The 26834-nt window shown below is 47.9% G+C and overlaps 1 protein-coding gene across 13 annotated transcripts in view; it reads right to left on the reverse strand.

Moving 5' to 3' along the window:
* The window catches only part of EIF4G3 (eukaryotic translation initiation factor 4 gamma 3), a 104868-nt gene that overhangs the window by 14125 nt on the left and 63909 nt on the right, over nt 1-26834 (reverse strand). For 9 of the 13 annotated variants that reach the window (XM_090122891.1, XM_090122895.1, XM_090122893.1 and 6 more), the window contains 15 exons: nt 25682-25764; nt 24335-24584; nt 17036-17193; nt 15774-15899; nt 14729-14839; nt 11266-11436; nt 10117-10314; nt 9267-9413; nt 8746-8982; nt 6808-6912; nt 5752-5884; nt 4589-4683; nt 3575-3668; nt 1657-1774; nt 378-601 (listed from right to left, as the gene is read on the reverse strand). In XM_090122891.1, the coding sequence (XP_089979017.1) occupies nt 378-601; nt 1657-1774; nt 3575-3668; nt 4589-4683; nt 5752-5884; nt 6808-6912; nt 8746-8982; nt 9267-9413; nt 10117-10314; nt 11266-11436; nt 14729-14839; nt 15774-15899; nt 17036-17193; nt 24335-24584; nt 25682-25764 (2250 nt within the window). The remainder of the gene's footprint in view (nt 1-377; nt 602-1656; nt 1775-3574; nt 3669-4588; nt 4684-5751; nt 5885-6807; nt 6913-8745; nt 8983-9266; nt 9414-10116; nt 10315-11265; nt 11437-14728; nt 14840-15773; nt 15900-17035; nt 17194-24334; nt 24585-25681; nt 25765-26834) is intronic. The other 4 variants (XM_090122886.1, XM_090122884.1, XM_090122889.1 and 1 more) reach the window with 4 other exon arrangements.

Consider the following 26834-nt stretch of genomic DNA (forward strand, 5'->3'; position numbering starts at 1 on the left):
ATTCTGCCTTGGGAACAACCAGTTCCCTCCTCTGCTCTGGCCTGGAGAGGAGCCTACACCCTAGGGAGTGCCTGTGGGCTGGACCTGTGCTTGGTTATACTCTGGTTGTGCCAATTCTGTAACCAGCTGGGGATGAACAACCAACAAATGCAAAGGCAAAAAGAGAAGCTGATGGCAGAAGATGACGCTAAAGCCTGTATGCACCAGTTGAGTTACAAACCTCTGGGAGGTTCTTAGCTATCACTGCTCAACAGCCTATCACTGTGGACCAAATATTCACACCACAGCACAGACACCCGTCACTTCTACTTATGAATTTTCCCATGAGCCTTTCCATGCATTCAGGAAGATTCCCTGAGTACGGAAGAGCCGCTTACCAGACTCCTTGGCTTTGCTCCTCTCTGCCTCTGTGCTGTTCCTGTCCATCTCCATGCCGCCTGTCAGCTGCTTCACCGTCTCCAGCATCTCTCTCCTCTGCTCCTCCTGCGCCTGATTGTCGAGCAGCAGCTCCTTACTGCTGCTGCCCCGGAGGAAGGTGTTGGGGCGGGACAGGGAAGGTGGGAGAGGTTTATCGTTCTTCTCCCTGCCCGTGCTCCCGCGACTGCAGAACAAAACCACATGCACTTGAAGGTACAGTATCAGTAACCCCAGTTCGCAGTCCTGGTAATGACAGATCCTCAGCCCAGCAGGACTGCTGTCTCAACTTTTCACAGCTGTAGCACCACTGACTATAATCACAAGTCTCAGAAACACATGAACACACCCAGCGCACATGGAGCCAGAGAACACGTGGCAAAGCACCGAAGTCATTACAGCACCCATTTTAAAAGCACAGTGGTGAAGTCTGTGATGTAAAGGCACTGTTTGACTGTAAGGTAGTGCTGCATTTCTACTCATTTATTGAAAAAGAATCTCAAACAGAGCCAAAACGGAACAGCCTCCAGGTGATGAGAGCTGTATGTGAAGGAGGAGGGAATGCGAGTGAGGAATCAACACAACAGCATGCTAGCTGGTGTGCACTGCAAGGAAGAACTAATGACTTCAAATGAACCACACATTTACAAAGTATGTCCCAAGGTAGTAAATTATTAAGGATTAATTCATGTTCCATGCTACAGGCTGGAGTGGCTGCAGTCCTGCTGTAATCAGATGTGTGAGAACTGCATGGTCTCGTGTATGCATGAGGCAGAGACAAGGGCAGGCTTGGTCACATGGGAAGGGGCCAGGGACAGCCAGAGAGCTCTAAGAGCCTTGCTACATTTGGGCAAGGCTTTAAGCACGTTTGTTGAATCAACAAATCCAGTGACCTGGCTGAACACATGATCACTGCTTTCAAGTCTTGTGTTTTGTCTGAACGTCCCTGAATGCATTATGAACCGCTCACACACGTGTCCTTTAGAAAGGGTGACTGCAAAGTGGAAGCTAAAACATTCGTAAGTCCTTTAATACCAGTTGGCTCTCGTATAATACTATGAAATATGAATTTTAAGTCAGCTCAAAGTACACATGAAAATATGGGGGGGAAAATGACCCTGCCATTCCTGGAAGCTCCATGAAATTCTCATTGTTTTCATTCTTCCAGAAACTAGAGCAGTGAGTGAAAGAGCAAGCATACAGAGAGCAGAAGGGAAAACTCACTGGCAGAACAAACCTTACCTCGTTAAGGCCCTGCGAGTATCTAGTTCTGAGGATGCAGATGAGGCAGATACAGATGAGACTGGAGGCTGCAGCGCGGAAAATCTGTTCAAACTAGTGGCACTTGGTCGTAGGGAGTCTGGGAGACCACAAAGACAACACGGGGAAGAAGAACAGCAAAGTCAGTAGCTGCCAACACCTCAGCATCACAAAGGCATTTAAGCAGTTGCTGTCTTCAGAGCAATGGGGAAGGAACCAGTGGGAAAAGGCTGCTCCTGCTCCATTTGTTCTTTGTCTTTGGAGGCAAAGCAGAGGGACACACCTGCTTAGTGTTAATTAGTGCTCGTGGAGCCTCCTCCATCTGATTGTTTAGAAAACAAACCAAATCAACACTCCCACCCTAAAGAAACAAACAAATAAATAAAGTAATAGGAGAGATTCTTCTCTCAGGATGAGAAACAAGGAGATTGTGCTATTTGTCACAAGCAGCACTGCACTCAGAGGGGCGCAGGTGCTAACCCACTATGTCACCAGTTCCTCCCCTGCTTTGAAGCTGGACAGAGGAGAGGCTGTAAGAAACTCCTGCTGTGACAAGATCAGCACAGGCATCCTGAGCTGTGCTCAACTCGGAGCCCCTGTGAACATCTCCCTTGCATCATTCAACATCAGACCCTACTGCAGCACGTTTTCCTCTTCTGAGCTAAATGGACAGTTATCTTGAAGGAGATCACATGGCATGTGTGGGACAGCTGGGGGATTGGGGCTGCACAACATGGGTTCATGAAAGGCAGGTCCTACCTGACCAACCTTCTATGGTAGAGCGACCTGCCTGATAGATGAGAAAAAGGCTGCTGATGTAGTCTATCTAGAGTTCAGCAAAGCTCCTGATTGCCTCCCACAGCATTCTCCTGGGGAAGCTGCAGCCCATGGCTGGGAGAGGTGCACTCTTTGCTGGATAAAGAACTGGCTGAGGGCCCAAAGAGTGGTGGTGAATGGAGTTACATCCAGCTAGTGGCCGGTCACAGTCAGTATTGGAGCTGAGGGAATGGAGCTGTGAGGGATCTGGTGCACAGTACTATGGGAAGCGGCTGAGGGAGCTGGGATGGGTCAGTCTGGAGAAGAGGAGGGTCAGGGGAGAGCTCATCACTCTCTACAACTTCAGAAAGGAGGTTGTGGTGAGGTGGGGTTGGCCTGTGCTCTCACCTAACTAGTGAGAGGACGAGAGGCAAAGTTACACCAGGGGATGTTCGGGTTGGATGTTAGGAAAAAATTCTTCTCTGTGAAAGAGTGGTCAGGTGCTGGGATGGGCTGCCCAAGGAAGCAGCTGAAGCACCATCCCTGGAAGTGTTTAAGAAATGCTTAAGAAATGTTTAGATGTCATACTGAGGGAGGGTTTAGTGGGAAAACACTGGTGGGAGATGCATGGTTGGACTGTATGGTCTTGGAGGCCTTTTCCAATCTTGGTGATTCTATGATACTAAGATTCTATGACAGCTGAATCCCACCTCAAACCATGGACGGTCCTACTGAGGGGGATCACTGTCATGTTACCACTGCAATACACCACAATTTAGGGAATGCATTTGTGTCTGCTCCCACCAAATCCGCTCCTGGCAAGAATGATGACAGGACAAGGAAGAAAGTTTTCAAATAAGAGGGGGGATTTAGGTCAGATGTCAGGGGGAAATTTTTCACTCAGCAGGCGGTGAGGCCCTGGTACTGCTGCCCAGAGAAGTATGGGTGCCCCATCCCTGGAGGTGCTCAAGGCCAGGTTGGATGGTGCCCTGGGCAGCCTGAGCTGGTGGGGGGTAGACAGCCCATGGCAGAGGTTGGAACTAGATGATCTTTAAGGTCCCCTTCAACCCAACCATTCTGTGATTCTGAAGGTGTTCTCCGAGAGCTGGAAGCAACTCAGAGGTGATGATGTGTCCCTACTTACCCATCTCGCTTGCCTTTGCTCCACCACTGCTGCCCTTTCCCCAGCTGCCCAACTGGGCTTTAGGCACAAGCTGAATCTTCTCATCTATTGTGGGCTGTAAAACACATCAGGATATATGGTTACAGGAGAACAGTTTGCTTCTTATTTATAAACAAAGTATTTACTTTGTGAAAGCGTCCACCTTGTGAATACTATAATGCACTTAAACGTATTTTTGGAAGACTAATCTCTAGCCAAGAACAGAGGATGCAACCAACAAAGCTCATTACAAACAGCCTCATCCAAAGTGTCAGTGAAAGATGTTCACAATGACCATGAGCTTTATTTCATTAGAAATTACAAAGTTCCTCAAGGAGGAAAAAGTACCACATATCAATTCTTGGAAGATATTCAGTTTGTTGTGATGAGTAAAACAGCTTTACAGTCCACTCCACGTACCAGGAATGGCCCTGGGGTGAATCTGCACAGCAATAGGATTTAAAGGGCAAAGAACAACAGTGGGCTGCAGAATTTGGAGGGAACAGCGGTGTTTGACAAGAAGAGAACATTGATTTTACAGTGCTCAGTAAGTGGATTTATTGATGAAGAGGTCAGGATCCTGAAGATCTCTTTGTGTGAACTCTTCTCACCTTCCAACAATGCAGCAGTTGTGGACCTTGGTCTATTTGTACTGCACTTGCATTAAACACAGCAGAAGGACTTTTCCCAGGTGAGCTGTAAGCCCAGATAAAAGCGGGCTGAATCTCTCTGGTAAATTAAGTTCTGGAGGCTGTTTTTTGACTTCCACAAGAAACAAACTGAGCTTGATCTGCAGGACTGAAGTCTGTCAGATTCTGCTTTATTATTCTCTGAATATTCGAACACTGAGGGCAAAACTCAGGCACAGGGCCACTAACACAGGAACAACTGGGAAACACCCACTTATGTCAGAATTCCTCTTGGTGAGACAAACAAATGCAACCAGGTAAGACCTGGCACCTTGTTGCTCTGAATGAGCCCCGTGCTGTCACCTACCTTGGTGATTTTAAGGAACTTGGTAGGGTCCAGCACTCTGCTGTTCTTTGTCCCCTGCACAGTGTTCCATCCGCCTTCATCAACCCGCTGGACACCTGCAAACAACAAACACACTGCCTTCAGCTCGTCTCTGCTGGCCCTGTGGTGCCCCAGAAGACTGTGTGTGATCATCTCCCAGTTCACAAGGAGGAGGAAAAGAAGCTGGCATGTTTCTGCTGAGCCTGACCACAGTGCTGTGCAGAAATCACCTCCTTCAGAACGTTTCTTTGGATTAACACAACATCTAAGTCTGCCTTGCCACTGTTAAAAAACAGTCATAACATTAAAAAAAGAAAAACAAAAAAAACAGTATTTTTCAAGGCAGGTTCCTGTTTACAGAACAATTTCTCAGTTTGGTCTCATTCTGCTTCAGTATGGCTGCACATACTGTGTGTTAACAAGCTCAACAAAGGAGCAATGCCTTGGCTAACCAAAGCCTGCATTCATTGCACAGATTTCAGCAGTGCCAGAGACAGTCGAAGTGCAGAACCATCCAAGCAGTTCCCTACCTTCTACTGACAACAATTTCAGGCTAATGGAAACAAAGTTTGTGTGCACTTTCTTTATGCTCTGGTTTTAAGAAGGGACCACAATGCCTCAGAAACCAAGCAGGTTTGCCTGCTTTGATCCCACACCTCTAAAAGCATCAATCACTTTACATTCATCTTTGGGTAGTATCAACTCCAAGGGCTGGTAGCAACTTAAGGTGATGCTAAAACACTTTCTCACGCAGAGTTAACACCTCACAACTTTAACTGCTAAAGACAACATGGTTACTCTTGAAATCAGATGCTGTTCTTTTGAAATTAAATGCTGCTGTACACAAAAATGGATGCCAAGTCTAGCTCCTGGATAGGAACTTGTTAGAACAGATTTCTGGCATGGCTTACATGTACATGAAACCCAAGCACTACTAGCCTGTGATGTTTATTTCTTTCCAAGGGAGCTGACCAAAACACAACCAATCCCCAGTGCGCCTGTTCCTCTCCCAGCCTCAGCCAGATATGGCCCCAAATCCCTTTGCTTGTTGCATTTTGGAGAAAAAAAAAAAGACTTCTATACGATTCTGACCATGATCACTGGATGTGAAATGAGTGGAGTGAGAAACCTGACTTTTATTTTACCTGGTCTTCTCTTCTCTTTGGTCATGAGTTGTTGGACCTTCCTCTGTTCTTCCTGCTCTTCTATTTTGGCTTCTTTATGAATCTGCTCAATGGTCTTCGGGCCTTGGTCTGCTCTCCGTGAAACCCAGTTGCACTGAGAGAGAAACAATTGTGCTCATGACATTTCTGGGAGTGGAGCATCACAAATGGGTTATTTTGAGCACACTGAAGGAGGCCTAAACCTCCCTAAACCTTGTGACATGTTAGTGAGGCTGCACTCCAAGAAACTGTGGGAAGTTCTGTGGAGTTGGGTCACGCTGCTGACATGGCATCCCAGCACCAAGGTCAGAGCTGCACACTCCGACACACTGGCTGTAAATCCTATTGGATTGAAGGCTGCAGTGAAGACCTGACTGTGAGGAGATATGACTGAATTCCATACATTTTAACCCCTAGCATCTTGAACATTTCTAGTTTTCCAGTCTTTCTAGGTTAAGAGAAAGAGATGGACTAGAGGGAGGGTGCTGTGGTTCTCTCTCTGCTTACTACTGTCAGCATTCATTGGAGCCCTTCCTCCAAGCTGAGGAAAAAATCTGAAAATACAGAAGTGACAGAGCCCTGGAACAGGCTGCCCAGAGAGGTGGTGGAATCTCCTTCTCTGAAGATATTCAAGACTCACCTGGACGCCCTCCTAAGCAACCTGGTATTGCAAACCCTATGCTGAGAAGCCCTCTTCACTGAGAGTCCAGGTCTAACACTTTGGCTCTGTTCAAAACCCTCACTTGATTACAACAGGGGCAGATCCCTGTTTGCACCGTGCCTGCACCAAGCGGTCTCCAGTTTGTCATTTCTGCAGCTTAGTTAGCTTAACCAGAACAGCCACTATTAGTAAAGCAGTACACCTGTCTGCCAGCCCTGCCCTTTAGTGAGACAAAACCAGAAGACAACCCTCACTGCCCAACTTTTGAAATGACAAAGGGTACAAATCTCACCCTGTAAATACTGCATTGCCCGATCTCATGTGAGGGCAGTTCCAGCAAGGGACTGTGCTCTGTTACTTGTTGGGTTGGTACCTACCAGCCTTAGGTCTATTACATCCTGCAGCATGAACCGAATCCTTGAAGACGTTTTCCTCTCTTTCACAATTTTCTCCATCTGATTAAAATACTGGTCCATGCGAGGCTATACAAGAGAAACATCATCAGTGTATTTTGGAAGAAAATGAAAACACTCTGTTGGGAGGCAGTGGGTTCTGGATTGCAGCAGCTCTGTGCCAGCAGCACAGTTGGGACCCAGCCTTCTCCTTGGGGTGTGCTTGGGCACAAAACCCCTGCACCCTGCACTGTTCTGCTGCTTCACCTCCCCAACCTGTCCCAGTTGGGGTCAAAAGGCAAAAGAGAGCAGATGCACAACATGAAGCTGTTTCATAAGCGGAGCTGTAGTTCCAAATCTCACAAGAGTTCCATACCATCTTATGGCTTTTCTTCCAGAAAGTCACGAAGCAAAAAAGCCAGATCTTCACCAAAATGAAGTGGTGTCATTGGAAAGCCTTCACTAAGTCTAGACTTGGCCTGCCAGGCTCCACAAAACCTTCTGCCCCTCTATGGTAGCTGCAGCTGTTTTAAAATGTTTAAGGGCAGTTTTATAAAATGTTTCTCCTTCCCCTCATTAAGAATCTGCTAAGTCCTTTCCCTCACATCTACATAAACTAAAATTTGGTTCCAGCCTTGCTCTGGAAAGTTTCAGCCATATGAGCAAAGGTTTCCAAAGGCATGAATAATGGGAAAAATATCTGAAGTGGACTTCTCTCAGAAACTTTAATAATAACTCACTGCCACTTCAGCTTCAACAGCAATACATTACACAGCATCTCCTCCATGAAATGAGGGATTCTCACTCAATCCTGATAGAACAACCGCCAGGACAGGACACAAGGGCTGCACACCAAGGCCAATGTTATGCTAATATTTACCTTGTTAGCATTGTTCCATGCTAACAAGGGCTGAAACAGTGTTCAGGATTCATCCAGCATGACCTCAGCTACTGCTCAGAAGTCAGACCCTGTTTTCTTCCCAAAGCAACTGGAGAAATTTAAATCCCTCTTTTTGGCACTTTCAAACCTGCACCAACAGTGCACACACCTCTATTTCATGATGCAGGGTATTCAGTCTGGGGGATACACAGCAAACTACACTGCTTCAGGCCATGCCCCACGGAACAGTTTGGGAAAATGCTTCTCCAAGGAGTCCCTGTGTGGATCAGGACTGACTCGCTGCAATCCAGCACTGTAAGGGTACTCCTCCCTCTGCAGAGCAGCTGAAAGCAATTAGCTCCATTCGTTTCCAGGGCTGAGTCTGACTGATTTCTGGCAAAAGCCTTCAGTGCTTTTTCATCCCCAGCTTTTGCAAAGGAGAAGCAGATTGCCTGCACAAATAGGAGCTCATGGAGTGCACGATGCTCCCTGTTACATATACATTTGTTGGAAAGTCAGCAGGAGGACACTGGAGCAGTGCAGTTGCAAAACAGCTGCTTCATTTCAGCACAGCTGGAGATGATGACACAGAATGAACGCACTCGCCAAGTTTCAGGTTTGGGGGTTTGGGCAGCTCACAAGGTTTGTTTTTTTTAAATGTAACCCAAAACAGTACATTTAATGGTAGATTTCTATAAACCCTCCATGAAAATGAAACCAGTTTCATGTTTTAGAAACAACTTAATGTTTTAGGAACCTGCAGGACACACTGAGCACTTTAAGAATGTGAACTTGGATGAAATGCTTGGGAACAAATTGCAACTGAAAATAAGCTTTGCAAACGGCACAGAATCTATGAGACAGGGGTAGGAGGCGGGAGCAAGGCCAGGTGGTGACGAAACGTGCACAGACAAGTAGATGATTTCCTCGTGCCGTACAAAAAAAATACAGAGGAAAAAAAGGTCCTCAAACAAAAACACCCTACACCCATTTTTCCACCCCTGCCCAAGCAGTCTCATCTCTTGCTCCTGGCCCTGCCCTACCTTTGCTTTCTCAAAGTCCAGGTCCTTGCCAATGGTAGTCAGCAAGCGGCAAAGGCACTCGAGGGACTCCTCATCGTGGTTTTTTAGCAGCTTTACCACACAGTCATGCATGATCGCCTCCGTCAGCATTTTCAGTTTGAAAAGCTCGCCAATGAATTTTATATTCCCAATGGATCTCCGCCGGGCTTTGTCCTTGGCCTCTTCCAGCTCGTCATGGAGCCGTGTCTTCTCTTCTGGCTGTAAAACAGAAAAGCAGCTCTAAGAAGCATGTTCAAAGAGCACAGAACTCTTCAAAAGAGCCAGTTTTACAATCACAGTTGCTGCTGTTCCTGTTTACTCTTTTTCTCCTAAGAGCCAAAAAGCAGCTGCTCTTAATGCTCATCAAGGCAAATATTTATTACATTCAACCACAGCAACAGAATGAAACTACTCTGCTATTTCCCCCAAATTGGCCGCAGCCTTCAAAAGAGATCATTTTCTGAGGGCTCTCTTGAGTGTCTGTGAGGAAATATTCCACTTACAGTGGTAGCAGCTTCAAGTTCTTTCTGCTTCTTTTCAAAGACATCGTCGTCAGCCTTGTCCTTTTCAAATTCCTTCTGGCAGCGATTTAACAGCAACTTGCGGAAATTTACTGTGCTCCCAGGTTTGTCTGCCATGGGCACTTTCAGCTGCAGGAAGAGGAAGCAAAACATCAACAGAAATACAGACAAAGTCCACACACAAACGAGATTTGCCATAAGCCACCCATTACATTTTATTATGTACTTCGCATTCAGCAGCGCGACTTTGCACAGCCGTGACCATTAAGCACCACGCCATGATTTCCAGCAGTTTCAGATTCCATGTGGAAAGTCACACTCAAAATCTGGCTGACACCACCTCTGCCTGGAGACAGATTACATTTCCATTCACTAAATCCTTTAAAAAGTCTCACAGCTTAAAAACACTGCTATTGCACATCGAAGACCTTGGGGCCACGCTCCTTCATGGCATGCCATGGAAATCATCGCTGCGGGAAGACAGGCTGGTTTGTCCCAAAGTCAGCAAAGCTAGCCTGGCTCTGCACCTTGGGTTCCCCTTCCAAATGAGAGGGAGAAAACAGACTTTCTAAACATGATTCATAGCATCTCACGGCCAGGCACAGCAAAGTGCTCGGTGTCCTCCACTCCAAACAGTGTGTCACTCCAAGCAAAGCTTGCCATGGCCAATGAACAGAGAGGAAGAAATCTGCAGTGTAAATTCTTCAAGTTCAGAAATTAACATTCAATGCTGCTCTTGCCATGCTTATATTACTGCCCATCAGTGCGTGGGGATAAGTTGCAGAACACTCTCCCCAAGGAATGATTCCCACCAGCCTTGGGCAGCTCTTACCGTCACAAGACACCTGCACATGTTTGCATATGCCACTGAGAAGCTTGGCTCATCAATAGCCTTCTCAAAGACCAGGTCGATGACTCCTTTTAGCCTCTCTTCAGTATCTACCGTCAGGTCTGTGACTTGCTTCATGAGCTGATTGAACATCTGGGGAGTCAGCTTGTTCAAGATGCTTCGTACCTTGCGGAACAGCTCCTAAACAACAGATAAGCCTTGAGAAGCAGCACCAACCAAACAGGCACACAGTGGCTTTTAGGAACGAGCTAGGATGCATTTTTGAGGAGAATAGAGAAGAGGTGTTGTAGGAACTTCTAGAATGTTGAGGTACACACCAACACTCATCTGTGTGCATTTCAGCTCCAGCCCTAAGCTAGCTATGGGCTGTCACAGCTCACAGCTGCAGTGCTGGGGTTCTGGGAATATCCAAGCACTTTCTTTTCAAGCACAACTGAGGCACAAAGCTCTGCTGTCACCCAACTACAATATTCTTCATTATCAATTCAGCTACAAAACATAAATTAACAGGGAATGGTTATCTCCTCCCTCATCCAGAAGCAATCAACTTTTTCCATATTTAAGACATTAAGGAAAAAACTATCTTGTTGGTAATTAGGTCAACAAAGCTCCTGTTAGCCCCGAGGACAGAATCTCAGTATCTTCCACGACTATCTCCACTTATCCTAGGAATTAGAAGCTTTACCACCAGGCAAATATCTCACCTACAGTGGCTGCCCCACGGAGGGAAGGAGGGGGAGAGGGACACAGAGAAAGCTTCAGAGAAAGTGTGGCTGAGCTGGGCAGCATGAGCTGGGGGATTCCCACAGAGGAAGCTCAGTGTGGCTGATACTTGGAACAGAAATGCAGTCTAAAAGGGGATGAAAAGCAAGTTCTGTGCTGGAAGTTTGAGATTGTTTGCTTTAGAACGAAGCAGAAACATTTGACAATATTAGAAAAACAACCCTGGATGAGAGGTAGTAGGTTGTCTGGTGTTCACTATTTAAACTCTAAGTCAAGAATAAACACATGAAAAAAAAAAGGTAGAGGAAAACTGCAATTCAGAGTGCAATTCATTGCCATTACACAACAGCTAAGGCAAACTATCTCCTTTCCTTGCCATGCTCGGAGCAGTGCTGGCTACATTCTCACCTGGGTTTTGACATTTTCAGGGTCCTCAGTTTGGTTCTCCCGCTTCAGGCTTGGCTTCCAGGCATTCTCTGCCTTCTTCAGGTGGACATCCTCCTTCACACACACAGTGATAATCTTCCTGGGCTCCCTCCTCTGGCCCGGCTGAGATCTCCTCGGTCCAACATTCAACAACTAGGACAAAAACATTCCTTGTTATATCCCCTTTTAAACACGTGCCTCGAGAGCACTCAGAGCGCAATGCAGTGTGCTGAAGGCAGCAGGTCAGTCACCAGCACGTCCTGGGATGCTCAGGGCTCCCTCTGCACCACGCAGTGCTGCAGCTGCTCGCAGGGACCAGGTGTGCACCGAGCACACCTCTCAGCCCTTCCCAAAACAGACGGGGCCAAATGCTGCCTATGGGGCTGCGTTCTGCACCTCAGCTGTGCCCAGATGCTACATAAGCACTGTGGGACTGAGCCCGGCCCTGTGGAAAACAGGAACCTTGTCACTGAGGAATCACTGCAAACAGGTACTAAAGGATTAGATACATCCTTACCAGTGCATTTCAAATACATCATCCCAAGTAATTAGGCAGTGATTAATCAGCAGCTCTGCCAAAACTCTAAGTCTTAATGGAGCATGCTTCAGACAAGAGAGCCATTTTGGGACAGGAATTATATCAAATGCAATGAACAGAGCATCAGTACTGCTCCTGCACTGTGAAAACACAAATCCTAACAGCTACAGATTGAGCTCTGCAGCTTCACAGGAGAAAGTGACACACACTGCCCATCCCCACATCGGTGAGAGCCACCAGCAGTGGCGAGGTTCCCACCAGCTGTGCCCACAAACCCATTGCCTGGGAACTGGTAAGGACTAAACTCATCACACGTGGTACTGAGGCTATTTTTTCCCTGCAGTGCTCGTGTTTCCAAACTCATTTATTAGAAACCTCTTAACTCGATGTAAAAATTAGCACAGTAAAATTCCATTATCAAAACCCGTTCTTTTCAACAGAAGTAATTAATCTCTTCAGTGGCCAGCAGGAAGCTCCATGCAAACCATTAAAACACATCTTTGTTCAGCAAAGCGACAGAGCCAGCGCTACAGGGGCCCAACCATCTCCGTTATTCTAACAGCTGCACTGAATACACATGGGAAGTGACCTCAGATGTTGCCTCACATGCCATATAATGGCCCCGAACTCACTTTTGCACAACTGAAAATAAAAATCCCACCCACTCCTATCTGTGATTTGATCCGCACAGCTTGGCGAGGCAGATGTGAGCAAATGGGATGCTGTTGGAAGGCGACGGCCTCGTGCTGTGACACGCTGTGTAGGCATGGATGGAAGAGGGCTGCATGTGCCCAGGTCTCACTGCACCATGCAGACATGGGGCTCCGTGCAAAGCTTCCTGAAGTGCACACCGTGATCGGAACGAAGCCACAGGAGAAACCAAGCTTCCAAGAACACGGCAGTATGATGACGCAGCATGGCTCCCCTTGGACTCAGACAGAAAGCATCCTCGGGTCGTTCCTGTAGCCCCTTCCATGCCCACAGCTCTGTGTCTGCACCACTTGGTGCCATCTGCAGCCACGGGCAATGCCCAAACAAACACCACGCCACAAATGGGAGGCCACAGGACAAGGAAGCTTTCTTCCCATCGAGAAACCAGACAAGAAAAGCAACAGACGAGCAGCCACCACCAGCCGGACGCACCAGACCTCATTACACCCCTCTGTGGCCACAAAAGGCTCCAGCTGGCCACGTGCCCTGGGAGCACAAAGGCTTGGGCCAATCTCTGCCCCAAAAGAGAGATAAGCGGCGGCTGTCCCATGTCTCTCCCACTGAGCCACAGGGTGCAGCTCCTGAGCACACAGCTGCCCTGCAGGCACTAATTGCATCTTTCCAAACTGATGGTGTACCTTGCAGAACATCAGTGTGCTGCAGGGGGAGATGCAGGCTGTTCTCACAGCTCTCTCCAATCTGCCTGCCTCTGACACCAGACCTCTACAGGCATTAATAAAACAAAGGCTTTAAGATTTTTTTTTTAGTAAGTGTGACAAACTAGCTGAGTGCTGGATTAAGTTTTAAAAGTGAACAGAGGCCTCCTTTGAATGTGAGATGAAATGCACAAATCACAAACTTTGAACAGGAAGAGCTATCTATTTTTTGTTCCAAATTTACAAAGCAACAAGTGGAAGAGGCACCGAGCTCACACCTGGCCTCCTGTCAAGCCTAGTCCCCATAGATAATAACAGAGCCGTAACACCTGTGATTGCAGCACTACAGCTTGTGCTGCACCCACATTTTCCGCCAAAGGCACAGAGAAGCACTTAGTAGATAATGCTCGTTAACTGATGTTACCTGTCCTCCAGATCAACGGGGGCAAAAAGGAGAGCAGACAGAGGCACGGACACAAGTCCTGCTGAGTAGCCAAAGCCTCACACCTCCTGCTCTCCATCTGCGGTAATGGTGCAACAGCATCCAAGAAACTATGGAGCTGCTGCTCCCCTGGGGACAGGTGGGAGCTGGGAACAGCCGCCCTTCCGGGGAGCACAGAGCCCAGCAATGCAGCTTCCCAGCAGCAGCACCCTGTGGGGAGCCCAGACCACCAGTGGGGATGAGCACAGCTGAGGGACTGAGCTCCTCCCCCACGGCACCCGGCTCTACCTCTACCTTCTTCCCTACAGCAAAAAAGTGTTTTGTTCCCGTGTGACGGCACTCCTGATCCCATCTGAACTGATGTTTGTTACGGTCTGAAGACAGTCACACAAAACATTTAAAGGAAAAGAAGTGGGAAAGACAAAGCCAGGGAAGCAAAATAACACGTGCCATAAGCTTGTTAGCACGGAGCTGCTCGATGTTATTTCGAGGGCAAGGAGCAGGCGGTGGGCTGGGATGGCGTTATGAGCATGGCCTCTGCAGAGGCAGGATGGCTGAGCGGGCAGACAGCGTGCACGCGGGCTTTGCCATGCGCCACGAGGCAACGGCTGCCTCTGCGTGGGCCAAAAAGCGCTCATCCTTCACACCAACACCGCAAGGACAGCCGCTCATTAAGCAGCGTCCCCTTCCGGCCCTCCTGGGGAAGATGCAAAGAGAGGCGCTGCCCTTTGAGGCACAGATGTAGGATGTATGTTATGTGCAGGATGCTCCAAATGAACGGGGCAAGCAGCACTTACCTTTTCTCCCCCTTTCCATAGGTCTGCAAAGTGCAGACCCCTCGCAGATCCCGCTCAGGCCAACGTCCCAGCATGCCCTCAGCTGGTGCTGTCCCACCCACCACTGAAGACTGCCTAGAGGGGTACAATGCAAGTCTTGTTTCTTTTTTTTTTTTTTCTTTTTGTTCTTTTAAAACAGTGTTGCACCTTTTTGTAAAGCTTTCTGCCAGTGGTTCATTATCAACAGCGGGCGATGCGGGAAAAAAAAACAAACTCTACAAAAAGGTGCAAAGATGGGGAAAGAAGGGGGGATGTGGCTTACCCCTATTGGCAGGTTCCTCAATGGTGGGTGAGGCGAGACCAAGAGAGGGCATGCTGGGGAACCGCACCGAGCCAGGGACGGCAATCCAGGGCCGCTCTGCACTTTGCAGGCCTGTGAAAAGAGAAAGAGCAACAGCGGTGTCACCGAGGTGCCACACAAAGGACGGACAGCGCCGGGCACAACCTGCAGCCCACTGCAGCATCATTGAGCATGGCAAGTGATGGCAACCTCAAAGAGCAGCACCGCCATGGGACCGTGCCACGCTCTGAGACAAACCACGACATCGAAGCTACTCGAAGACAAGGACGTGTGCCCAGCGCTGAGGAACCAGCCAAAGACTGCTCCCAAACCAGAAACATTACAGCAACTCAAAGTCTGCAGCATGACCACTGGGCTCGGCTCCGAAATCTGGAAATTTGCACACTCAGAAGTCAAAGTTATTTAGTGAAGGTCCTTGGGACCAGCGGTTCTGAATGTTAAGAGATGGACACACTATTGGATGCAACCAGGTAGATAACCTGAATGTATTTATAGAGAGAGATGGAAAATGAGTGATGGCACGTGAGGCAGCTCCGAACTGGCTGCAGCTCCTAGAATAATGACAGCACAGACAGAAAGGAGGAATTCAGAATCAGGGTGAAGGGTTTGGGCAAAGCCAGGCAAAGGGCAAAGGAAAGAATGCAGAGGAAAAGGCAGAAAAACGAGGAATGAAGTGACCAAAGTATGCCAACATATTGTTGTATGAGATACAGGCATCTGCACACATGGACTGACAAATCCACAGCATGGAAATACATTTCCACACTCTCAAGAAGGAAAAGAGGCAGGAGGAGATCAAGTCCATGTTAAGTCCATATACCAATTAAAAACATCCACAGTGTTTTGCCTATTTTCCTAAACTCTGACAGCCAAGAAAGTATCTCCCTTGCATTCAAGGTAGACAAAACCAGAACCACTGGAGTACTGGAAAATGTCCAAACATGTGAGGATGGACTCCATGAGCGCCAAGACCAGTTGTTAAATTAGCAAGCTGGGGAAAACTCACACTTCCAGATACGTTTCTCCCACCGGAAGGCTGCCTCCCAAAATCAGCGAAGGCTGGCGTGAAGTCTGGGCCTCGAGGCAGTATCCGAGGGTCCAGAGTTCTCAGTGGCAATTTGGGCTGGTTGACCTGCGTTGCAGAGCAGAGCAGACAAACACAGCTTCGTCAGTGGGTGCTGCAGCTATTGCAGCTCTACAGTCTCTGCTAAACCATAATATTCATACTTAACATCCAAATTATGCTTTTAACAAACCAGGCAAGCTTTATGCACTCCCATCACACTAAAAGCACACTTAATGCCTTCCACAGGTGGCAACTGTGGAAATACGTGATGCTCAGAAACATTTCAAAGCTGAACATCATTTAAGGAAGATAAAACTATGCCAGCACAGGCCCGTCCTGTGCACAACGAATGCAGCAGTCCTGTTTCAGGATCCCAGAGCTGCCACCTTCCCTCAAACAAATCCCTGTGGTGATAACACAACAGACAGCTAGCCGAGCACAAGCAGCCCAAGAGCAGACAGAGCAGTGAGAAGCCAGCACGGAAAACTAGTGGGAGGATGAAATCATTTGGGGAACAATGCTGTGTGTCACAATTTGTCTGGGCATGAAATTCAGAGTAGAAACATTTCTACACGTGAGAATCACCTACACCCTGAACTGTGCTTAATCTTAAGAATGAGCCTGTGGTGCTTACACCAAACTACACAGCTCTTGATGGGAACAGGCTCCTGATAGCAGCCCTCCCAGTTAAGGAGTACTTCAATAAGCACAGATGTACAGGAGGGAAAAGCACATCTGTAATAAGGCTGCTTACAATCACAAAGTTTTCTGAGAGCCAAGGTATTAATCATCATTTATTAGACCTGCTCATACGTACCAACACAACTGTTTCAGATGAAAACAGCTTGCCCACAAGCAGGGCTATGCTTACCTAGTGGTAGAAATGAACTCTTAAAAGACAACAGCTCTCCTTTTGCTCTTGCTTTGCTAATATCCTTGGGTCTTAATGGCTGTAAGACAGCATTTTCAATTTTAAAACTACCCAGTGTAACTTAATCCAGGATACAGACCATTTAAAATACCAGTGCTTCACATTTAAATTGTCTGTGCTCATTCACTACTCAACAAATCTTGTGATGTGACACGAGCCAAGTATTCCTCTTTCCTGACAGAAGTCTTTGCCAAAAAGGTGAATGAGAAAGAATGCATCAGAGATCTGAAATCATCAAGACAAACCACGAAACCAAAGGGATTGCACGCACCTGTTTGATGGGCTCTCCTCTCACCTTGTCGAGAACCACATCGCTGATGGGAGGCAGCCCTTCAGGCTTCTGGATGCAGGCAGGCATGAACTGGAAGTCCAGCAGGAACTCCCGATCGTACTGCTTCTTCCCATCCGGGTCCAGAGGCTTCCACTGCTCTATAATGAGAGAAGCTGCTGAGATTCACAGGGAGCAAAACCTCCACCCTCTCAGACAAAGACTGTGTTTAAGCCAAAGGGGAGAGTCAACTAATGCTGCGTAGGAAGCTGGACTTCAATTTTAACTTTGAAGCCCACCAGGCAGCAAGGAGACGAACACACGTCACGTTAAAGGAACATAAACAACTGGGGGCACACAGCCAGCCCAGCGCCATACAGAACTAGTAACCAACCCACCTGGAGCCCAAGTCATCTCACTTTACCCTACACATCTGCAGGAGATACCACCTTTGTGCTTCACAGATGCCAGGCAGTGCTACTGTGCTTTGACCTGTTGTATGGGAACTGCTGAGTCACGGCCTGAACCTCTGATTGATCACCTGAGGCGAGCAATGAGGCAGCCCTGGGAGCACAGGTGAAAGCAATTCACCTGTGCTGCAGGAAGGGGTGGAGCCTGGCTCCACCTCTCCTAGACCAAGTTAAGAGCTCACTACCAGTAAGGAAGGATCTCTCTTCTGAAGATCCACTCTACTGGAGTTTCCTGAGTGAGCCCACGATACGGGTAAGCATCCTATCTATTCTCTTTGTCTTGCTTTGCCTAACTCTTGCTTATTTCATTATTATAACATCTTAATATTCTTTGATTATACGCTATCTTAATATTCTTTGATTCTACACTTGGTGAGCCAGGCAAGCCGAATATACTAAAATTTACATCATGTCCTTTCTCTGGAATTTCTATAAATGGTTCAAGGGGGAGAATACTACCCCCCCTAGATAAAATAATTCCAGGGCAGATCCCAGAATCTGTGGGATCCCCTTATTATGAACTGGCAGTTATCACTGAAAAAGGGGGTCCCCTAGGTGTTGTGGGAAACATCTCCCCATATTGCCTGGCAGATTACTTTCAGGGACTAGGCGAAGATATATTAGTCACAAGAGAAAGGCAATTAGCTGCTTCTACGGTGGCATGGCCACTATTAAATGCTTTAAATAATGCTGAAATGAGGAATAATACTTTAGTGAACGAAAATGAACTTTTGAAAGATCGTATTGAAAAGTTAGAACAGGAACTTGGTACATTAACAGGAAAAAACCAATTCTACATCTTCCGATAGGGCAAGTTTGTAACATCTCAATAAACAATGACCAGGCTCCTGAATCGACATCCTGTGTTCACAAGGAAAATAAAAATCTCAAAAAGATCTCGAATCTCTGATTTTGACAGATGCACTAGGAGTCCGTCCTGTTGTAACTCAGAAAGCAAAAAAGTACAGGATGGACTGGCAGGGGTGCCGCCTGATCAGTGGCCCCCTGCCCAGACTCACTTGCACGTAACAGCCCGGCCGTACACGGCAACAGCACTGATGGACTCAGTACAGCGATTTAGGCAGAAACCTAGAGAAAGTATGCCGGCTTGGTTATTAAGACTGTGGGATTCTGGGGCAGGAAATGTTCTGGTGAATGGCCTGGAAATAGCCAAGTTGGCCACTATGACTGTCCATCCTGCTCTCAGGCAGAGGATATAGGCAGGTAATCAATATCTTGATGAAAACCATTCTATAATAGAATGGTTAATGGTGGCCTGCCGTATGGTATGGCCCAATAAATCTGATATTCCTTTACATACAGGGATGTGGTCCTCCATGGAGGACCTTCAAAATCATATCCGTGAACTAGGTGTGAGGGAAGCAATTTATGAAGACACATTCGATGGCCCTGACGTGGTCAAATTCTCAGCAGGGATGAGACCTAATTCTACAAGCCCCCTCCCATCTGTACAGTACTCTGGTCTCTATACTAAATCCCCTAGTGGCCTCAGAAGCAGTTGTCCAGCAGGCTGCTCAGTCAGTGGCCGACCTAGGAAAAACAGAACACGTGCAGAATAGGCGCAATATTCGGACATTAGAAGAAGCCAAGGTCCTGCCAGTGACTAAAACCAAGATGCCAGCTACTCAAGCTCCTCAATCGGGACCCATAAGGGTCTCCCCCAGAAAAATGTTTAATGATTTAATTTGGGCTGGGGTCCAATTTGCTAAGATTGACTGCCAGCCCAACCATATCCTTCTCCGACTGCCAGCCCAACCATATCCTTCTCCGACTTTGGAGACAATTAAAGGACAACCAAAAATTTCAGACCTACCCTAAGAAACCAAGGGTAAGGGTTAGAGAGAGAATGCCAACAACGACATGGAACCTGGAAGATTTCATTGTTCTGAATACAAAAAAAAGCCGCCTCAGGTGTCTCAGGCTACAATGCCTGAGCCACCGAACCAAAAGAATTGGCCATAGCTCAATTCATGGCGTGATGAGGGATGTTAGTCCCCCTAGGGCCTCCAGATGGACCAGAGGCCCTATGCAGAATTAATGATTTATTGGTCCCGAAAAAATATTCAAAGAGTTATGGCATTAGTGGACACTGGAGCAGAAACATCAATTGTTTACGGAGATCCAACCGAATTTGATGGGGACAGAGTGATGATTGGTGGTTTTGGGGGACAGACTATTCCTGTTACCCAAACATGGTTGAAACTGGGGGTTGGGCCTCTCCAACCCCGGGAGTATAAGGTATCTATTGCCCCAGTCCAGGAGTACATCTTGGGCATAGATATTCTATGGGGTCTGGCTCTCCAGACAACTGTGGGAGAGTTCAGACTTGGACAGAGATGTATCCGTACCCGGGCGGTGCAGGCAATATTAAGAGGCCATGCGAAACATGGGCCTATTTGCCTGCTGAAACCGTGCCAGGTTACTAATGTAAGACAGTATAGGCTCCCGGGTGGGCAAGATGAAATATCAAGAACGGTGCAGGAATTAGAAAAAGTGGGCATTATCAGACCTGCACACAGCCCATATAATTCCCCCATATGGCCAGCGCGGGAGTCGGATGGCACATGGAGAATGACAGTCGATTACAGAGAATTAAATAAGGTCATGCAGCCGTACCCAATATTGCCTCCCTAATGGATACGTTGAGTAGGGAGATAAAAACCTATCATTGTGTCCTAGATTTAGCAAATGCGTTCTTCAGTATCCCAATTGCTGAGGAATCGCGAGATCAATTTGCGTTTACGTGGGGAGGCAGGCAGTGGACCTTTCAGGTCCTGCCACAGGGGTACGTGCATTCACCAACGTCACAATCCAGTGGCGCGTGACCTGGCTGATTGGAGAAAACCTGATGATGTTAACCTGTATCATTATATTGATGATCTGCTGACATCTGACTCACTGGAGGCATTAAGGCAGGCGGCAGATTCATTAACCGCCTATTTACAGCAGAGAGGATGGGCTATAAATCCCCAAAAGGTGCAAGGTCCGGGCCTGTCCGTAAAATTACTGGGGGTGGTTTGGTCAGGAAAGACCCAAGTACTGCCCAGTGCTGTCATAGATAAGGTTCAGGTGTTCCCAGTCCCTACAACATCGAAGCAGCTGCAAGAGTTTCTAGGTATACTGGGTTACTGGCGTTCCTTTATACCTCACCTAGTGCAGCTGCTAAGGCCACTGTACAGACTCACAAAAAGGAGCAGCTATGGGACTGGGGGAGAACAGAACAGGATGCTTTCCAACAGGCAAAACTGGCAGTTAAACAAGCCCAGGCATTGGGTATATTTGATCCTACCCTCCCAGCTGAGTTGGATGTTCACGTTACTCAAGATGGCTTTGGTTGGGGCCTGTGGCAACACCAGAGTTCTGTTCAGACCCCCATTGGTTTTTGGTCTCAGGTCTGGCATGGAGCAGAAGAAAGATACAGTATGATTGAAAAACAGTTATTGGCTGCCTATTCAGCATTACAGGCAGTAGAGCCAATAACCCAGATGGCTGAAGTTATAGTGAAGACCACTCTGCCGATTCAGGGGTGGGTGAAAGATCTGACCCACCTTCCTAAGACAGGGGTGGCCCAAGCACAAACAGGGGCACGATGGGTCGCCTACCTCAGCCAAAGGAGCAGTCTGTCTTCATCAGCCTTAAAGGAAGAGCTTCAGAAGATCCTAGGCCCAGTGACCTATCATTGTGATGCACCAAAAGAAACACTGGTCGCTCCACCAGAGAAGAGCCCCGTTCAGGAGGGGAAATATCCTATCCCTGAAGATGCCTGGTATACAGATGGGTCCAGCAAGGGCAACCCGAGCAAGTGGAGAGCGATAGCATACCATCCTTTGACTGACAATCTGGTTTGACGAGGGGGATGGTCAGAGCAGCCAATGGGCAGAACTGAGAGCCGTGTGGATGGTTATAACCAAGGAACCCGGTGATGGTATCCTGAATACAGACAGTTGGGCTGTGTACTGGGGGCTCACTCTTTGGATTGCACAGTGGGCCACCCAGGAATGGACTATGCATGCCTGACCAATCTGGGGCAAGGACATGTGGTTAGACATATAGTCCTGTGTTTGACTGTGTTCCATATGTGTCTACATGTTTCTGGTCATCAGCCCCTACAGTCACCGGGAAATGATGAAGCTGACACGCTGGCCCGAGTTCGATGGATTGAGAATTCACCATCTGAGAACATCGCCCGTTGGTTACATCAGAAGCTACGGCATGCGGGACAATAGACAATGTGGGCAGCTGCTAAAGCATGGGGGCTGCCCATACAGCTACCTGACATCGTCCAGGCATGCCGGCATTGCGACGCTTGCTCTAAGATGAGACCGAGATCATTGCCGGAAACGACAGCCCATCTTGCTAGAGGACACAATCCTCTCCAGCGATGGCAGGTCGATTACATTGGGCCCCTTCCTCGGTCTGAGGGGGCGAGATATGCCCTGACCTGCGTCGACACTGCAAGTGGGCTACTGCAGGCCTATCCAGTGCCAAAAGCAAGCCAGGCATATACCATCAAGGCACTGACTAAACTGATGTCTGCCTACGGGACACCTCAAGTCATCGAGAGCAACCAAGGGACTCATTTTACTGGTGCAACGATACAGCGCTGGGCAGAAGAAAACAACATCGAATGGCGATTCCACCTGCCATATAATCCAACGGGGGCAGGCCTCATTGAACGTTATAATGGTATTCTTAAGACTGCCCTGAAGACAGACTCCCAGTCCCTGCAGGGGTGGACGAAAAGACTGTATGAAACCTTGCAGGACCTGAATGAAAGACCCCGAGACGGCAGACCCAGTGCCCTGAGAATGCTGCAGACAACATGGGCCACCTCACTTAGGATCCAAGTTATGGGCACTGATCATCAGGTAAGACCCCAGATTGGCAATGAAAATAATCTTCTGCTCCCTGCCCCTGAGAATTTAGAACCAGGCACCCATAGGATAAAGTAGCCTTGGAAGATGCAGGTAGGACCCAAGTGGTGTGGCCTACTTGCACCTTGGGGGAGACTGTTGGAGGTGGGAGGCTCAGCAGTTCCTCCAGTAATAGGTACGTGGCCAACTGATATTGTGGTCAACACTCCGATTTTCATTGCTAAAGGGACCCCCATCCTGTCCCTATGGCAGATCAGGAGACCTCCTTTGGTGCCTGACAAAGTTATGCAGCCACAGATATCTGGCCAGAAGGTGTGGTACAGGCGGCCGGGACGTGCCCCAGTACAAGCGGAAGTGTTGACCCAGGATAGAAGGACGGCCTGTATCTTGCCCTGGAGAGCAGACCTTCCCTTCCTGGTACCCTTGAAACATCTGTATTACTCCCCGTGAGTCTCTGAGCCTTCAGGATCACCGGAAGGAACGAAATGCCATCAAAGTGTTCCAGTGTTGCTGTCAGATCATGTGCAACACCCGGTGATGGCCTATATGGGACTGATGGAGCAGAGGACGGACCTGCACCTGACGACCGCATGCCTCCAGTAACTTCATTGAGCGCTGGCCCATACAAGAATATCAACGTTCACCAATCATCACTTGTCTTGAATTGTACCAACATGCGTCGCGATGGAAACTGTATAAGTGTCGTGATATAAGTGGGTCTCTGTATTAGGAAAAGCTTACCCATTAGTCAACCTGATCATTGGTTCATGCCGTGAAGGGGTGGAGTGTATGGGAACTGCTGAGTCACGGCCTGAACCTCTGATTAGTCACCTGAGGCGAGCAATGAGGCAGCCCTGGGAGCACAGGTGAAAGCAATTCACCTGTGCTGCAGGAAGGGGTGGAGCCTGGCTCCACCTCTCCTGCACCCATTTAAGAGCTCACTACCAGTGGGGAAGGATCTCTCTTCTGAAGATCCACTCCACTGGAGTTTCCTGAGTGAGCCCACAATACGAGTAAGCATCCTATCTATTCTCTTTGCCTAGCTCTCTTGTTTATTTCATTATTATAACATCTTAATATTCTTTGATTATACAATATTCCTTTATACAATTTTCCTTGATTATACACTATCTTAACATTCTTTGATTATATACCTGTCCATTCAGATCTGCTGTTAAAGCTTTGTCTTATTTCTTTATTTCAGTCCTTGATCAGTGGTTTTGGGTTCTCAGCACCCTGATCCTTGCAGGAGCCTCTCCTCAAGCAGATCTCCTCTCAAGGTCTTTCCTTAATTTGTTTCACACAGTTGACTTCATTTATTTTGAGGAAGCTCCACTTGAATAAGAAGTAACTTAAGAATTGGTAGTAACTGCAAAGTGAGATGGTCTCAAGGTCTCTCTTAATAGGGTGAACTTCCAGAGGGTCAGGCCTATGAGTGATCTCAATGAATAATGCCCCCACGCAGACTGTACCCAGTGCTGACCAGCAACAAGAGCACAGTGTCACACTCACAGAATGGCTCTGGGTTAGAAGGGACCTCAGAGGTGATCCATCCCTGCCCCCTGCTGTGGGCTGGTTGCCCCACCAGCTCAGGCAGCCCAGGGCCCATCCACAGCCTTGGCCACCTCCAGGAATGGGGCACTCACCACTGCCCTCTGAGCCCACACTACGTATTTTAATCAGAAAAACTGCACAGCCATAGCTCAGCAGCAGAGCTTGGGCTGATGATCAAGCACTGCTTCTTTCCTTCTCCTTACAATTCTTGTTAGGTCAGGTAACTAAATCTACGTACACACACACACTCCTTTGTAGCACCCAGTCAGGACTTTCACAGCACTTAAAAACCGTGTCTGCTTATGTGCAGCTTCTCTGAACCCACTGGTTTGTGAATTCCAGCAGAAGACAAGCAAGCCTGCAGCAGCCCGGAGCGAGCTTACCTGGCTTGTACTGCAGCGCAGGCCCTTCAGCAGAGCCCTCTGTGCAGCCCAAGGTCACGTCAGTCCCCTCTCCCTCCGACATGCTCTCAGCACCATTATGGACAGGCTCTGCCTCCTGCTCTCTGTTCTCTTCCACAGGTTTTACTTCTTTAAGTTCGGAGGGGTCTCTCTCCAGCTGAAACCCATGGCTCATGTTATCCTGTTCAGATTCAAGTACTTTGTCACTTGAGAGCTCCTCTTCTACTTTAGGCTGAAGCAGACACAAACACAGATGTCAGAACCCCTGCAGAGCCCAACACCTGCAGATGACTCCCTGTTCACCCACGCAGTTTAACAGCTGTGTGTGTGCTTCTTCTACTAACCCTTCCTGCACATGCTGTGCAGATCCATACCAACACATGTGCTGACCACACAGTTTACTGACACTCCTGCAGTTAATTTTAGAGTTCTGAGGATACAGCCTTATTCTGAATTCACACATGGACACCGCAGCCATTAAACACAAGGCAGAAGGAGGTGAGGTGCTCCAGGAGAGGCTCTTGATTCTCTTTCCTCCCAACCTACAGGCACCGCATCCTTTCTCACTTTCTGCAGGTTTGCAAGTTAAAATGGTATGATGTTCTATTTTAGCACTGGTGAAAATACCAAAGGGTGCAAAGATGGGACTTCTCCAGCACTGACAGGAGAATGTGCAGAGAGAACCTGCAGGGATTGCTCAGCCAGTGCCACTCTTCATACGCACACCAGCACAGTGTGTGTTCTGAATGGTTACAGTTCCCTCACCTTCTCTGTAAGTTCTATTGCCTGTTTTACCCAGGACATTTAAGAAAGAGGCTCTCCCTGCACCATCCCTACCAGAATGGCAGCAAAGGTGACACTCCCAATTTGTCTAACTGCAGGTGAGACGGTTTTGCGCAGATGTCAGCTTTTTTCCTTCCCAGCTCCTCCATCAGATAGTCATTCTCTGGTCATGACATCACAATGACATCACTGTGCAGCAAAAGAATGTCCCAAATGCCACCAGAGTGGCCCTGGGACCCCCAAATGGTGCACTTTTAAAGGGTTCAAACCCATTTCCCCTTGGGACAGCATTAAAGACTCCACATTCTCAAATGCTAGGAGTGTTCAATAAGGCAAGAATGAAGAAAACCTGGAGCTTCAAGGCCCAGGGACAGCCAAAAGCCACTGCTCTAAAAGATGCTGGGGAATATCACAGGTTTGAGAAATGTTCCCCAAAAAGTCCACCTTGGATCCTTGCAAGATACAGGAAGCAGCATGTCTGAAACACCCTCTGAAGACAGCAACATCATCAGTGAATACAGAAAAAGGAGCGCTGCGTTCCCTCACCTCTGCCTCTGTCACCTCCTCAGTGCCCTGGGTCCGCTCTTTTGGTTTCTTCCACGTCTTTGGTGCAGTTACAGCAGTTGAGGCTGCAAGACAAGTGTGCATCTATTAGAACATGACCAACGTGTTTCCCTCCTGCACAACGGTGTTAACCATGCAGGGCAGTGGAGCAGCCGCAGCCTCGCAGAGGTTTTGTACTAATAAAATCATCCAAGCGACATTAAAACAAGATAATTGTTCCACAACTGCTCGTTGGAGCTCCAAATGGCCCTTCTGACAGCTAGGAGTTTATTATCAGCACTGCAAGGATCGTGCAGGGCAAAAGAGAACCTCAGAAACCAGAGAGTTTTGGGAGGTGATGTCCTGGTGAGGCATTTCTCAGCAGGTGCATCATAACAGGTAACCACCACCCAATCCACAACCCTCACAGGCCAACCATGGCAGCACCACAGCAGGGCACCTCCCACTCCAGCAGCCCAATTCTCGCGAGCTGGGTTTGTATTTTGATTTTAAAACAGGTTAACAGCTCCACTGCTCATTAATTTCCCTGGACAACTGGTTCAAAGAAAATACTATATAATATTTCTAGGATCTGCAGTGATTTACTCTAATCACCTTTCTCCCCGAAAGGGTAAAAGAAACCATGCAGTATATTAAGATACAAAACCATTAATCCAGCATGCTCGTAATTTGTTGCCAGTGCTACCAGCTTAAATTCTGACACAAGCACACATGCCTATTTAACAGTGTAAACAGAACTGATTTTGTGACTGAAGTTTACAGCAGATGGATTTGCTGCTCAAGCCCTTGGTTTCCAGCAAATGCTGTGGCAAAGTGTCTTCCTTTCTTTACCACTTCCACCTGACCACCAGCACTGTGCTGACAGGATGGGCAGAGTACAAACCCCGACCTGGGAGAGTTTCACCTTCCCTGAAGCCCCAACCTCAGAGTTTCATGGACGCTTTACATGACTTGAGAAATTCTCCTTTCTCAGTTGTGAAAGCCCACATCTTGGCTAACAGATGCCAACCCCAGGACGCGCGTGCAAAGCTGGCTACCACTTTTATGAACAATTACCCAGGGATGTTCTGTAGTAGCAAACAAAGCTTAGCATTTTGCGATCGAAGCAAAGGCCATGATGAAGAATCAGACTTCC

This window comes from Phasianus colchicus, chromosome 22 (assembly GCF_987193195.1).
Source record: "Phasianus colchicus chromosome 22, bPhaCol1.hap1.1, whole genome shotgun sequence".
Taxonomy (NCBI): Eukaryota; Metazoa; Chordata; class Aves; order Galliformes; family Phasianidae; genus Phasianus; species Phasianus colchicus.